At 32.4% G+C, this 16504-nt stretch overlaps 1 protein-coding gene and 1 long non-coding RNA gene across 4 annotated transcripts in view; one reads left to right on the top strand and one right to left on the bottom strand.

The window, feature by feature from the left end:
• Positions 1-2945, top strand: part of LOC145738793 (semaphorin-1A-like) — a 58907-nt gene extending 55962 nt beyond the window's left edge. For 2 of the 3 annotated variants that reach the window (XM_081993852.1, XM_081993851.1), the window contains exon 9: positions 464-2945. In XM_081993852.1, coding sequence (XP_081849978.1) covers positions 464-632 — 169 coding nt within the window. In that variant the 3' untranslated portion in view covers positions 633-2945. The remainder of the gene's footprint in view (positions 1-463) is intronic. The other variant, XR_014180861.1, reaches the window with a different exon arrangement.
• Positions 1-16504, bottom strand: part of LOC145738796 (uncharacterized) — a 116485-nt gene that overhangs the window by 25427 nt on the left and 74554 nt on the right. The window lies entirely within an intron of this gene.

Raw genomic sequence — 16504 nt, 5'->3', positions numbered from 1 at the left:
TGGGGACCCACAAGGAGACCATATTCGACACCTATTGTGTTTGAATAAATTTGCCATTCTTTTACATACACCCAGAATCTTTAAGACCCTAAAACCTTTTTTTGGGACGCAGGTAAAAACTGATCATATCAGAGGAAATCAATTTTGTCTCTTTAATTAGCTTTTATCAAATTCTGAAAGGTGAAAAGTCTTGAAGTCAGTTTTATTTAATATATGCTATAGACTTACAACTTTATTAGGTTTTAAAAATGTTGTTCTTCTTGGTAAAACGACAGTCAGCCTGTACCAACAGATTCTAGGGTGTTCCGTAAATTGTGTTAAAAAATTAATTTGTATAAACCAGAACATACAGTGACAATTAAGGGATAAAAGGGTTTCAAAAGCATTGAGCGTTAAATCAATCATAAATGACTTAAAATTGTATTTATGAAATAACTAAGATCCATGTTTTTTTTTATTCTAGGGGAAGTATAAATCACAATAGTAAATTAGCAAGGCCGAAAACAGTCAACTTAGACTTAAACGTATCGTCAGACAGCCTGCAGCCAAAGAAAGACAATTTGGAAACTCCAAAAAACCTGAACATCGCCAATGAGGGCACGTTACAGAAAATCAAAAAAACTTATATCTGATGATAGATATTTTTAATAATCGCATTTTGTACCTGTAATTTTAAGTCGCAATCGATAGACTGTTACTGGATGGTGTATGATCGGTTTCTCTATAACCGTGAAATGACCATTACATAGTATCTCATGCATTTCGGTATTACGCTGATATTTTAAGATAGAAAACCGACAACGAATGCACAATTAGCTGTGATGATGCAAGTTGTATTCTGTAGTAGTGTACTAGTGTACAGGTTGCAACTTTGAATTTTAGCGAAGTCTTATGTTTTAAATAGATGCTGAAGTGTTTTCACGTTTTTGGTGTTTGCTTATCATGAAAACAATGATAACGTGAAAACTAAGCGTTCTGCAGTATCTTAAATGTGATTGTGTAATGAATGTTCGATTTAATAAGGCATGAGACCATATTCGCAGGCGAATGTAATGTGATCATTATAAAATTCGTATGCTGTAGCTGAGTGTTAATTTATCAGTAAAGAAGGTTTATGGTTAAGCAAGATTTGCTAGTTTATTAGTCGTTTTGGACAATAACTGTAAACCTTTCTTTGTGATTCTGTCTCCAACAGTCATATTCCACATTACCCGAAGGGATCATTATTAAGTATTACTATACTTATCGAATGGAATTCAGTTCGGGTATAGTAGAATTCGAACAAAGTTTTCGAAATGGGTATTTAAAAAGCTGTTTTAAGTCCAAGCTCAATATTTTATAGTAAGTGTTGTAAGTAATCATTCTACTTTTAAGTAAATGAAGCAATATTTTTAAATATAGCTCTTGCAGTGGTATTAAAATTATTTTTGATATTTACTTTTAACTTTACTAATAGGAAGGTGTAAAAAGTACACGAAAACTCAATAAAACTCGACGTGGAGATTTTCTAATCTAAGCTACCAAGAATTGATCTTGGGATTGTGTTGCCAAAATAGTGAATTTCTACTTTGAGTTTTGTGCCCTTGTACAAAATGTCGTTGCCTTTAATGAAGCTAGATTTAGTAGTATCAAATTGGTACTGAATAATGAGATTTCTTACTTAGTTTTAAGAACTTTAATTACAACAAACTTATATATTAAACGTCACTTATGTTCAATAGAAACGGGAAACTTTTTTTTTAAATTACAAATTTTAGTTGGTACAAAAATATCCACCTTATGTAATAGCTAAACATATTCGCAATTACAAACGGCAGCTACTAAAATTTACACCGTATACAGGGTGTTTCACGATGACTCATATTTTAGGGTTTGATTAAACATCAAAATATAACCCTAGTTTGCTATATAAAACCATGGTTCAAAGATGTTACATTATAGAGATAAAAGTGTGGATAAAAAAATCTAAATATGTTTGTTTATTTGAAAGACTTTTAGGTGTCAACTATAAAGGACACTTGCATTTATTAAAACTAAAGATATTTTTAAATTTTGCCAGTAGCGTTCAATCGAACAAGTTAGTGAATATTTTTTTAAAAAAATATGCACGCCAAAAACCGCAAAATGCAAATCAATTCTGAACTCCTTATTCAATTTAGAAAAAAAAGGTATCCTGAAACTTCCTATCCTATGCAAATTTTTTTTTGTTTTTGAGTAAAATATAAAAATTTATGCAAAAGTACCAATACAATTAATACCAAATCCTCGACTTTCGCCACTATCCGATTTTCTAATTTTATTGAGATTTAAATTGAATAGTAAACAGAGTCGATGATTTAGTATTGATTTTATGTGTACATTTTCATGATTTTAAATTTTTGATTCGAAAACGGAAAGGTGTACCGAAAAGTTACTAGATAGTTCTAAATTGAATGAGGAATTCAAAACTGATTTACGTTTTATTGGAAAACGTGCGTTATCGTTGACAGTTTTAGGAAAAGGTCTGAAGCAGTTCTGAGGAAATAAATAAATTTAGATTTTTTTATCCAAACTTTAACACCCTGTATCTCCATAACAAAACATCTTTGGCCCATAGTTTATATAGTAAACTAGAGTTATTTTTATGTTTAATCAAACCCTAAAATATGACGCATTTATCGTAAAACACCCTGTATAATAAATTAGGTTAGTTTAAAGATATATTTTTATATTGGTAGTGTCAGGTAGAGGTTTGGCTGTGATTTAAAAATCTTCATTGCATTAGGAATTAATTGATTAATACTGTCAGCGTACCTATTACTTTTGAGATAAGTACTGCTGTATAGAATAAAGATTTTAATAATATAATTTTAGGGTAAACCACTTTTAGTTCTTGCTGTTAAGTGTTGTACATTCCAATTACTGTTAATTATTGATGGTACCTAGTAAAGATTTTTAAGAAAGTGTATAGTGTTTTTTTTTTAAACTTCCGTTACTTTTATTTTACATTGGACAGGCTTCAAACTTTCAAGCACATCAATAATGCAGGAAGCACGGTTCCGTTACTTTCAAGGGATTTCAATGACCTTTTGTTTTTCAGCACCCACTTGTCTTTGTGTTTTTTAGAGTAGATACTGCGAGTCAAGATGACTGCTTAAAAGCGCAAAGTTTCATATGTAATATGATCAAAATTCGGTTTTTGATTTCAGGGTCTTACTTAGTATAGCTAAGGTTGAGTGTCTCCTGAGGTGGAGAAGTGAGATAATACACAGGAAATTCAAATTTCTATAGAAGTTCAGCTCTATTTCTATAACATTGGTGGTTTTGTCTAGTCTGTACCGGAGTTGACTCACACAATATGAGTCAACTACAACTATGATATGACACTGACTCTTGGTGGCTCATAATTTCAACTTTTCGTTTTGTAAAAGGAAAACATTATATTTTATATGTATATATGTGTGTATTTTATATGGAAGAACTTGTTTCAAAGTCTCTCAAATTACAATACTTTATTCATACTCAATTTTTTCCACTTCCATTAACAACTTACTAGAAGCGTAAAACATACAAAAAACCACCACCTACCAGAACATAACATACTTTTATAGTATGGTTCAATGAAAACGAATGAGGAAGAAATTAGACCTCTATGCTATAACCTTACTTCCAGAAAAGTAGATTAAAAATTATGAAAATCTCGATTTATATAAACTGCGCGCCACCTCAACCTGGACAGTGATTTTTTTGGGACATTTTTAAAACCTTGCCATTTTCATTGATGCGGTTTGGACTATCATTGAGCTTAACTTATTGACTCTTGGTTGATAGAAAAAACTCTGACTTAAATACGCCGCCACTGTACTATACAGGGTGGAAAAAAAAGCGGGTGCAAAAAAGTAAAATTTTCAAGTAGTCTCCAATTGATGAATCATTTTTTTTTAGGTTTGTTTTAACTTACAAAATGTTGCTTAGGGTCAATATCTCGGAACGTTTTTGTCCGTTCCCCAATTAACATCCTGTGACTCAAGAAATATCGATTTATCCAAAAAATGCGACATAGTAGTGCCCAATCCGTATAGGTCTCATATTATGTGTTGTATAATTTTAAGTCAACTCTCTTGACCGATAGAACCATACAGGGTGTTCAGAGACAGTTAAAGTGGAAGAATAACTTGTGCAAACAATTTCAAGTTTCACTATCACTGTCGCTGGACACGCTGTAAGGTCTTACCAAATATGGGGTTTGTCCTGAAAAGTACTCAGATTATATAACAGATAATGTTGAACATACAACGGTATTTGAATGATAGATACAAACCTGCTAATATGGCTTAATTCAAGATTGAACAGTGTTATATCCATTTTCCGGAAAAATCGATAGTTCTTTGGACACATGACGTTAATTAAGAACCGCCCAAAGATGTCCTGAGGTAAGACCAAAATACTTTTCTTTTTTTGCACAAGTTGTTATCCCACTTTGATTGTCTGTAGCCACCCTGTATGGTCTTATTGGTCATGAGGTTGGTTTAAAAATTATGTAACAGATAATATTGGATGTACATCCAACTAAAATGACACATAAAAAGCTGCTGTCATAACTTAATTCGAGCTTGAGCACTGTAATGTTGTCTTTTTCGGATAAACCAATATTTCTTGAGACATGGAACGTTAACTGGGAAACGCCCAAAAACGTCCCCAGATATTGACCTAAATAACACTTCCTTATGTTAAAACAAAACCAAAAAGATTGCTCAATTTGACAAGAAGGGGGAAGAAGTTAACAAGGATTACTCAACTTGTACAAATGCTCTGAGAATGCGATTTTTAGAGTAAAGCAAAGTTATAGAAAACGAGAACGTTGATCGTTACGAATTCGAATTATGATAGGCTCCTAAGTGTCAAGAATTGGTACAACCTATACAATTTCAGATTCTGATATTGATATTGAGATGCATTTCAATACAAGTTATTCAGATTTCTCCTGCATCATACAGCATTAAAAGTTAAAAGGTGCCAACTTTTATGTATCGTTCACAATTTTTTTCCTTAAAATGATGGAAGAGTCATCTATAATAGGAATAATCCCTACTGGTGAGTTACTTATGGTAGAGAAATTGTCTCAACTGAAAAGTCTGTTGCACTAAACTAGAAGAAGTTTTTAGTGAAAATATTCGTGAATTGTTCGATAACATTCAGTATTCAAAATTTTCATTTGTGGATATTTTAAAGGGAATGTTTTAGTTTGGAATGAGCTACAAGCTACAATTCACTTTTTTGTTTCTTGTATTGAGATACAAAGTAACAAAAGCCTCTACAAATAATATGGACATTTTACTTGGGGGTTTAGACTAAGGGGCTTCTTTGGGGTCAAATGTAAAATGTTCTTCAAAATAACTGCGATGAGTCCGTCATCTTCAACTTGCATCAGCACAGAGTGTGAATTATTTCTGATATATTGGAATATCTGTTAGAAAAACTTCCGGTAAGTAATTCACAATTTGCAATTGTTTTTAAGTCGTACTGGCTGTATACATTTTTCAGATAGACAATTCACTTATTCAACGTTGGACACTTTGTTCGTGCCATTCTGGAACCTCACCATTCATGATGATTACAGGTCTCAAATCAACTTACTCCTAGTCCTATTTCTAAAAATGAAAGACAATGAGGCGAACGTATCAGCTTTAACAGGAAACATCAATAACTTGTTTGGTCGTTAACTAGTAAACATAAAATGCTACATAAGGGCATCTGGTACAAAATTGTTGCAAATTTTCCAGCAAAAAAAATTCCTATCAGCAGGACAGATTAATTTGCATTAATCTAGTTTCACTTTCACTGCATTTTCTCTAATAGACAACTTTTACTTGATTACTGATAAAACTGACGGCAAAGCAATTACTTCGGTTTTGATCCAACGATTGGAAATAACACTTTTTTAGGCTTGAGGGTTGAAGTTTACTATCAAGCAAAAGAAACTGCAATGGTTCATTACGTTTTTTTAATTATGTGACTGTTATTAAGATAAAAACAGTTGTAAACTGCAGCCAATTTATCTACAGAAAACCTCTGAAAATAAATTTGGGACATTTTTTGGCAATACGTGGATTCAGGTGAATAATCTGAACAGAAGAAATTCAAATACAACTTGTGGTTATGTGTGGATCGAAGTCCACATTAAGTTACCCAGTAAACATCAAAGATCCCCAGGACGTCCTACTTTAGACTCTTGATCCCAAAATTAGGACCTCCCAAATTCGTGGTCCTAGAGACATCCGTGCGATTATACCTGCGGAGTATGTCAAATGTTATTGTCCTGAAGACGAATTTTGCTATAGTCTAGGGGACATTGTTTGTTAACCTTACTAGGTTCTGTCTTAAATTTATTTTATTTTTTTCAAACAGAGAATAAAAGTAGCTAAAGTGAGTTATATTATAAATTATTTATAAAACCAATAAAATAAAATTTGTTCAAGGTTTGCCACTCTACTTAAATTGTTTTTATAACGGTCAGTTTTATAAGTTCCATTTGGAGTTTAAACTCTAATATCAAATAATAATTATTAGACTAATTTATTTAAATATTACAAATTGAATCAATTTTTTTTTGTGAAATTGATTCCAACCATGTCCTAATTTAATCCTAGATAAATACGGAATTTGTCCTGATATGCTCCTAAAGAGTCTCAGTCTAATCCAGAAAAGATACCAAAAGACCAATGTAGGACTATCCTGTTATCATCCCAAACTGCCTCATTAGGATTCAATTGGGATCATCTGAGGATATCATGGGACAAAGTGGGATCAATTTACGTCCCATTTAATTGTCCCAAGCATGTTCAGGGGACGTCAGATTGTTTACTGGGTATGTTGTTCTACAGAGTACACATAAGTCAATTTTGCCACTTACTTTCGTAAGTCGATAACTTCCATAGAGGTGTTAGTGACCTCTGGTTAATTGTGTCATTTTTTTATTCTGATGTAAGTTTAACCAAATGAAATTTTGTATTTTAGACTAGCTGGATTAATGTTATTTAATGTTTTGTAACGTACTCTAGCTCAAACAAAACTGAAAATCAAGTACTGCAAAAGTATAATTATTTTTGTAAATTTTACATTAACACAGCAATTTGTTAAAAGTAACTTCTGGGCAAATACTCGTATTACTATTTAAGACCCTCTGTCTAAATCAAACATCTAAAAGTCTAAGCAATGTGTGTCATCGTCATACATTCACTTGTTAGTGACTAGTCTCCTAGATGGCGCTAAAATACTAATAACAAGGGAGTTTTAAAAAAAAGTTTTTGATGTATTGAATCATATTATCACTTTTTTCTAAGGTAAATGCTATGAATACAAACTTTGACCTCAATAAGTCTTAGATCTGTAATTTTCAAACCATTCCACATTGCTGAATATTGATTCTTTTAATTTTTGCTGAATGTGAAACAAAAAACTTGATTATGTAACAACATAACAACAAATTCACTTGGGACTTCTTGTACTTTAGGTTGTAATCAATTTAGTTGCATTGTTATGTTTGATCTTTTAAATTGAATCATCAAAGCATATTTTGGGCGTTTGTAATAAGAACCTTAATTATAATCTGGCCTTGAACATCTCGTTAACGCCCTGTTAAGCTAACCGACGGGAATTTAGATTACTAACGTTGACATGTCCAACTCATATTGACATTCTAATACAATAATTAATCTAGCTGGGCGTTAACGGGATAATCGAATTTAAACCAAGAATACCGTACATTATGTACTACATGCGCAGGTTGTTATAATGAGTAAGTGTCCATATAAATTTGATTATGAGCCGTCAAAGCTGAACTTTCTCAACGTTAGAAGGACTTCTATTAGTGGGATTTTACAGTAATACTGTTTTGTGCCGTTATACACGAAAAGGGTACAAAAGCCAAGATACGTAATTTGAGAAAAAAATCTTCAAGTATATATGTTTTTGTAAAATACCGCCGAGTAATTGAATACATAAATGGATATGTCGCCGATAAAAACAGAATAATTTTGAATACAAAAGAATATTTTTTCATTCGATTCTACGTGTAATTCCTTCATCCTTCTTCCTTCTTCGTCGGCAGCAGAATCGTTCCGACACTGAAGACAAACCAAAGGGTCAATTGAATTGCCAATTTCTTATAATGTTCTTAAAATTGTATTCCGCACATGTACAGAATACAATCTTGCTGTTTACATAATGCGATGCATTGACTTGCCGCATTGTATAGCTAGAGTAACGTATTTAGTTTGGTAAAGGAGATAAAAAAGTTTCTTTGTTCGTAACATTTTTTTGTTAACTTCGAAGTGTTTACGTGATGCTGGTTAGGAATTGCATCGTGTAAAGAAATAAAAATTGAAGACAAATTTCTATAAAACTGTACCATTGTATCGATTTATCTTCCTTTACCTGTGTAAGTTGTTAAGTTCTCTTTTCTATATAGCTATATAGCCAATCTGTTTGTTTTACAAAATTTTTGAACTAATATAAATGTTTTTGGACTTACATTTCAGTGCTTTTGGTGATAACACGACACGAACGGCACTGGAAGAAATAACATGAACGGATGGTCAGTTTTGAAGCCAATATCCATCGAGCAGTCATCCACGCCCACTTTTTCACTTATATATCCGTTCATTACTGGTAATTTGTATGCCAGAAACGTGTGGTGCTTATATGGATAGGGCAGACATCGCATGTCACTTATTTTTTGCCATCTCCTATTACCTACCACTAAAAATGCTTTAAGTGGGTTGGGTTTTCCCGATAAAACAATGTACCTTCCAACTATTCTAATTATTATTTGCTAATCGATCCTTTCTCGGTTTCCATTCATCAGAAAAGCTTCTTTAACCTTTTATTTTAGCTGGAGTGCATTGATGTTTTTTACATCACGTCATCATCAAAGTATTACAAAAACTGCATGAAATGCACACTTTTGCAACCAACCATTAAACTGAATTAATTGAAAGCATATTGAGTAACCTTTCGGTACAATTTTTCAGCCAAATTCGCAAGTAAATATCTCAAATTTTTTAAATAACTAAGTCAACAAAATGAGTATAAGCCCTATATAGTTGGGACACGTTTTACTAGTAAAAGTATAGCATTAGGTGTCAATGGTTTAATTTAAAAGAAATATTTATCTTTAGTTAACAAATTCTTCGCACATAAATTTACAACTTTATGAATTATTTACTTATAGAAAGCTAGATGTATGAATTTTAAATTTACGCGTTAGACAGCCTCAGGCTGTCCAGATAGAAAAAATGTCCTTCAACGGATTTTACACCTTTTAACTTACCGTTGTGAGATTTTTGTTCAAAAATAATTCACGCCATCTAATTTAATAAAAATTTGTTTCAAAAAGAAAAAAAGTCAAAGTCACACATTTGATACTTTACAATTGTACAATTGCAATTACAATCAGAATACCATTATCAACCTTAATTTTTCTTATAGTTATTCTGTACAGGGTGCTGCATTTTCGATGGTTTTACGGGGTACAGAGAAAACGGTAATAGAAAAAGTAGCATACGTGTTCTGATCTCTTTTTCTGAGCTGAGATGACTGGCGAAAAGTGGGCGGCGCAAACTTCAAATCAAAAAAGGAAGAACAGTTCCCGGTAGAAGTTTTCATGTAGAATCCAATGGCGTAGTCAGTTTTTTTGCTATTCCGTTTAGTTTCTGATATATGACAGTAACTTACATTTTTTTAAATGGAACATCCTATATATTTTTACGTCATTTAATTCTGTTGATTTTTACCTGTTCAACGGTGTATTACAACATATAAGTTCGTAGAGGTTAATCCTGTTAAAAAAGACCTTTGCTAAGCTAAAAAAAGGCCAATATCTAAAATACCAAACAAAATCGGAAATCATATAAACTAACACATCAGAAAATTAAATATTTTTAATAAATTTTATTAAAAATCTAAGTTACAAACAGTTCTACCGTCACTTTAATAAGAAAAGTGGCTATTTCTATTTTCTACTATTTTTAAGGTGGAAGTTGAAAAAACTGTTTATAAACGACATGTAACATGTTGATATGAACATAGCCAAATTTTGTTTCGACTGTGGGTATTTTTATACATATTATTTAGCACTTTTTTGTTAAGGAAACGCTTTTTTTCTAATTACCAAGATTAACGTTTACAAACTTATATGTTTTAATACACCGTTGAAAAAGTAAAAATCAACAGAATTTAATGAAATTTAATGCAAAATATATAGGGTGTTCCATTTAAAAAAATATAACTTACTGTCATATGTCAGAAACTAAACGTAATAGAAAAATTCTACGTCAAAACTTCTACCGGAAACCGTTTTTCCTTTTTTGATAACTTTAATAGCAAATGAAATACAGAGGAGGTTCCAAAATGATCAATTTTCAAAAGACGGGGGGCTTTTTTTCAAAAGCCCCCCGTATCTTTGAAACAAAAGAAGTTTGCGCCGCCCACTTTTCGTCAGTCGTCTCAGCTCAGAAAAAGAGATCAGAACACGTATGCTACTTTTTTTCTATCTATTACCGTTTTCTCTGTACCCCGTAAAACCATCGAAAATGCAGCACCCTGTACATACAAGAAAGCAAAAAAGTACGTTTTTCTCGTTATTGGCACGTTAAATTTACTGTCATAAAAATATGTGGATTTTGTGTGAAACACATTAAAGTAACTACTAAACATTTACTGTCTGCTTGCATTTACAGTGTGTTCCTAAATATTATGTTCTAACAAAAGGGGGTGGCTTATTTTAGGACTAAATGTTCCTATGACCTTAGATTTGCAAGTGGGCAATGATGTAAGCATAAATTGTACAAAAAAAAGAGTTTTAGAGCTTCAAAGCAATAAAGAGAAATGTCCAGGATCTAGCACGTTTATTAACTTATTTCCTAAAACTACGTGAATCCTCATATTATCCTGAAAATCTTTTAATCAAAAGTGTTGTATCCATTTGAAAGTAACGTTCTTATGATCATATTTCACGTGTGAACTACATACGTGTAATTTAGCGTTTCAAAGCTCTAAAAAAACAAAACAAATAAAATTTTAATTCCATTAACTAGGATATCTAAGATTTTTAGCCTCAGTTTATAAAACAAGGGAAAAAATTTAAAAAAAACACCTTAAAAACATTATAACCATAGATGCATGAAGTGAGATCAACAGTCAATTAGATAAGAAACCTTGTGCATTCTCAATCCGCATTTGTTCTAATTATTTAAATTACCGTTTGCCACTAATTATTATAAGAGCTCCCAGATATGTGTAAATTTGCTATGAACAATACTACATTTGTGCATTCAATTAAATTCTACAAGCTATAACAACAGCTTATCTAGTCTTAAAAATAAATCCACGTGCGAGCAATATACATTAAAGATGACTTTTTTTCAAATTATCATTCCAAACATCCCTTTCAGATTCCAACTTACATAACCACTTGTTGCTAAAATAAAAACACTTCCAATAAACCCAGTCCACATTTAAAACAGGATAATCTCGTTTCATCCTTTTTTTCTCCACATTTCACGTGTCGGGATTGATGAAAAAATCTCTATATGCACCCTTCCAAAAGTCAGGTGATTTCCTGATCATTTTACTTGTAAAACATACTGGTTATAAAGAGAAAATTATAACTGAAGAGCGCGGACAATTATTATTCAACATTAAACTAATCAAGGTATTCAAATACCATATAAAACCTTTTCCATGCGTTTTGCAATCGGTGTAAATCTTGCATGAAACTGATTATATAAATAAATTGCACGTTTTTGCTGCAATTATTGAAGCTTTTTATGTTCTATTATCATGTCAATGCATTAGGATGCAGTGAAAACAAGACAGACTTTTGTATTGACCCTCCGAGATTAGGGGAATTTATGGCTCAATGAAACTGGACCCTTACAGAGATTATTAGCATTGTAGTGTCTGTTAGAATAAAGTGGACAAGTGTCGGCTTTATGGTTATTATAATTTAGATAAAAATTGTTTAATTGGTAACTAAATAAATGATAGTCACAAAAGTGACAGATGAGTGATGGTTCTAAACTACTTCAACGTGGTAGTCAAATATCAAACAGAAAAAATAACAGGTGATTTAAAGGTATGTAATAGCAAACGCAAAGGAAAAACGTTAGCAATCCCACGATAGAATACTATACGAAAGCTAAAACCCTTTGCAGGGCATAGTACAATACGACCATCAAATTTAAATCGGGCAATCTGGAAATTCTCACGAAAAATAGCGGTATGTCACCAGAAAACCTGAATGTCCAGTTTTGGTCAGTCCGTTAGGATAGTTCAAGGGTCAAACTTGACGAAAAGTAAGGGTAACCATAATAATAAAAAGGGTTATTCTCACGAATTGTCCGGCACAGATAAATAGGGTAGAATGGTCAAGTGAATTTGAAAAGGCGTATATCGCATCTTCAGAATGAAAACGCCGCCCTTTTTAAAATAACTGGTTTTTTCGATTCAATAGCAGACAAATACTTTAGCCGGACCTTTATACTGTCCCTAGTTATATTTTTAGTATCAATTTATCTACGCAGCTCGGATTATTTTTATTTTTTAGTTAGGGTGCCCTTAATGCCTGCGGTACTATTAAGTATACCTTCCTTTTATGGGCAGTAAAATTTCAAATTTGACCCGCATCAAAAATTTACTTAAATTACAGGCCAGTCAAAATAATTTATTGCAAAACAAGTTTAGTTTTCCACTACTCCAATATAATAACAATAACTTTTGCGTCTGTAATTTCGTACATTCCAGACATGATGTGTTTGTGCATTTGCATCTTTAGTTCACTTATCACGAACGGTGCGTGATAAATTAACCTCGAATTGGCTATAAAACGGTAATTAACCGAAATTAAATTATACAGTACTCTAAAGTCCCGAATTATCTACCATGCAAGAATAACCGCAGAAGATGCATATTACAGATTTTTGAACGCGTGTGAAGATTTTCTGCTAAAAGCAATAAAGTTCACTAAACTTAGTAATTAAAATGAAAAAAAAAATTATAGAGCTGTTTACCTGCGATGGATTAGCAGACAGACATGGTAATCCAGGGAGATAAGTTGCAAAATAAATAAAATCAAATAAACTTGAATTATAACAACAGTGGCATTTTCATTCGAATGAGAGCATACGTAGAAAAAAATTAAACGGGTGTATAAATCTATGCATAGGAAAGGTTAAATATCTTTTGTGGAGACAACAAGGGGTTAGTTCTCCTAGGGAGGTCGATTATCATCACACCTTTTGAAATCGGAAGTTTCTTCGACAGTTGGATTATATCTCAAATACTGCCGGGTGTGCGTAGACGCCGCAAGATAACAGACCGAAAAAGGGGTGAATAATAATTATTTCTGTACCGCGATTCGCCCTCGATGTTGTGAATACAGATTTATGAGAATATTGTTTTGACTCTTTCACCCCCTGTTTTAATTTACCAATCTCTCATCAAATTTACCTGTCTGACCTTATTTTCAAAAATCTGCAAAAGATATCTGAATAAATTAATTTCTGGATTATGCACGTGGAGGTCCAGCTTTGACCTAACCGTACCTCAGATAGGTTAATCTAAGGGGTGACTTCCCTTCAACCGTTTTTTAGCAAATTGCATCACTACTTCTTCAATGTAATAATCAATTTAAATACTATAATATCAATTAGTTAAATGCTACGAATAAACTAGGCCAAGTATATTTGTATGGACTCAAAAAAACCGTTTGAAAGTAAATAAATAAAATATCGCTATCATGGTCTATTTCAAAATAAAAAGAATGGACGTAACCAAAATATGTATATGTGAATGAACCTTATTTAGTAGTAAAAGGATTTACTTTCCAATAAAAACTTTGTTTTTGTCAGCTCAAAAAGTAGCTTACCTTGTCAAAATGTATTTCCTGATTTAATATTTATTTATTTTTATTTTTTAACATTAGAGCAATATCCTCTGGCTTTTAAGGTTGTTACAGTTGGTCTGGTCTTGACCTAAACGAGTTAATTTGTTCTATTTCTCTTTACGCCCTTCTAACTGCTGGTTTACAGCAATTTACTAAAGTATATGTTTATGCTTCATAACATTCAGATGATCACTGTTAAATGTCAAACACTTGTATGCAAAAGAGATGGCAGAGATTTAAATTTTTGGAAAAATGTAGAACGTCCTTTTGCTTTTTGTAACAAATTTTAAAAAGGTTTCTTTCATTAAACATAATCACAGAACATCCTGGTTTTACTCTGTAGTTTAAGACTAACTGCCTTTTTAGGCTAACTCAATAGCATTTAACATTACTCATAACTCTTGGTAGTTTTATCTTGTTTTCGAGAACAAATTAAATAATTTAATAAAAAGTTTCAAACTAAGTACAATATTCACGTGAAAATTAAAATATATTTAAAAAAGCTAATTAATAAACAAAGATATAATTGAAAATTATGTATTCGTTTCATATACAGGCTGTCTGTTTTTCGAACCATACCATTGGGATTTCGATTAATTGGAGGTTGAAGAGATACAGGAAAGATTACATTTGGACAAAGTTACGCAATAACGATAATCGATCGATTGTTGATCGATCTAATTTTTATGACAATTTTTCGTCAAAAAAAAATACGTCACTGATTTAGTAATCAATTTAATTCTCTTTTTAAAGTAATTCATTTAATTTTGTATTAAAAAAGCTCCCTTGAGTTTTTCTCGTACAATGGGCTCTTTTTGAGCAAAAAAAATGTATGTATCATTGCATGAATGTGTGTGTAGGGATATTTTAATTAAAAATGTATTTATCAATGAAATGGCAATAGTTCGTTATTTCGTATTTGTCTAGGTAACATTTTAATTTATAACTATGGATGGGTCCATAAATAAAACTCAGATCAAATGCTTGATAGTAGGTATGTATTTTTTCGACGTTTTAAGGTTGACTGGCCTATTCTTCAGGAACATTTTTCATGCAACAAAACACAGTCCGGGATGCTGATTAGGGACGTCCACAGTAACCCCAAAACACACACTCGGGTGTTCTCAGTCTTACGGTCACCCTGCAAGCTGAGTGTGTAGGGCGCGCGTAGGGGGTACCACAGAGGTTCAAGAGAGGCTGGGGGAAAATGTTCGAGTTACACCCCAACGGTTTCACCGAAACATATTCATCCGAGTACCGTTTCCATTTCCGGTACTCAATTGGATATGTTTCGGTGGAACTGTTGGGGTGTAACTCAAACATTTTTTCCCAGCCTGTCTTGAGACACTTGAGACCTCTGTGGTACCCCCTACGCGCGAGGTGACCGTAAGACTGAGAACACCCGGGTGGGTGTTTTGGGGTTATTGTGGATGTCGCTAATCGGCATTCCGGACTGTGTTTTGTTGCTTGAAAAATTTTAAAACGTCGAAAAAATACATACGATCAAGCATTTGATATGTGTTTTATTTATGGACCACAACCCAAGAACCCATCCATAGTTGTAATCAAAAGGGTCCAAGAACAACGCAACGTTCAACACGTAGCAACCGTATATTTTAATTTATTTCCTAAATTTAAATTTAATTTGTAAATTTCCTTTCTTTAATTAGATCAACACCCTGTCACTCCTTTAAACAAGCATTTTTGAAATATAGTTTATTTAGCAAACTGGCATTATTTTTCGATGTAGAATAGATGATGATTTTCGCAATCATTTTGAAAACACTCTGTATAACTCAGTATTTTTTCTTCTTTTTAATTAATGAAAAAATGCCGTCAAAAGACACAAACAGCAACCAAACTAAACGTCATGGTTCACAGTTTAGCTAAAATAACAAAGCTTTTATTACACAAAAGTATTATTTTGAAAAAGTTTACATTTTACAGCACTTTCGTCACCTAACTTGGTTTGATTTTTGGTATAACCGCTTATTGATGGATTCTGACGATTCAGAAAAAATACAAGCTGATTTAACGGAGATTGAGTATAACTGATCAGCTTGTGCATGGTATCTCCAACCCATAAATTACGCAATACCTGCTTAGGTGTGTGAGAATGTTATAGTAATGCATTTTTAAGTTGTAACCATAAAAAAAATTGGTTGAAGGCAAGCTACTGAAATAAAGTAGGTAGCTACAGCTACAAGCAACATGGATTTTGATTTTATAAACTTCGTCAGGTTACAATTTGAATAGCTACTTAAAAAGAAGTAGTTAAGCTGCAAAGTAACTGAAGCTACTAGCTAGTTGGTTTATTTTAGTTATTTGGTAAAAATTATAATGCAAGATGAGTGAATAACCCAGGGATGCGTAATTGGTTCATAACTATTTTGCTAGTCATTCTATCGACTCACTTGGCGACCCTGTATGTATAACCAAATTTTTAATCATCTTAATACATGTGTGAATTGTATCTATAAAAAACAGGTATATTTATGTGTTATTGTGTTAAAATATACTACTCGAAGTTATTCTCGAGTCCGGATTTTTCTATCTTGTAATCTTAATGGAAAGTTAGAA

The sequence above is a fragment of the Ips typographus genome, linkage group LG16 (genome assembly GCF_016097725.1).
Source record: "Ips typographus isolate SLU linkage group LG16, UJ_Ityp_2.0, whole genome shotgun sequence".
Lineage (NCBI taxonomy): Eukaryota > Metazoa > Arthropoda > Insecta > Coleoptera > Curculionidae > Ips > Ips typographus.
The sequence above is the reverse complement of the archived record's forward strand: the minus strand, read 5'-3'. Positions and strand labels throughout refer to the sequence as shown.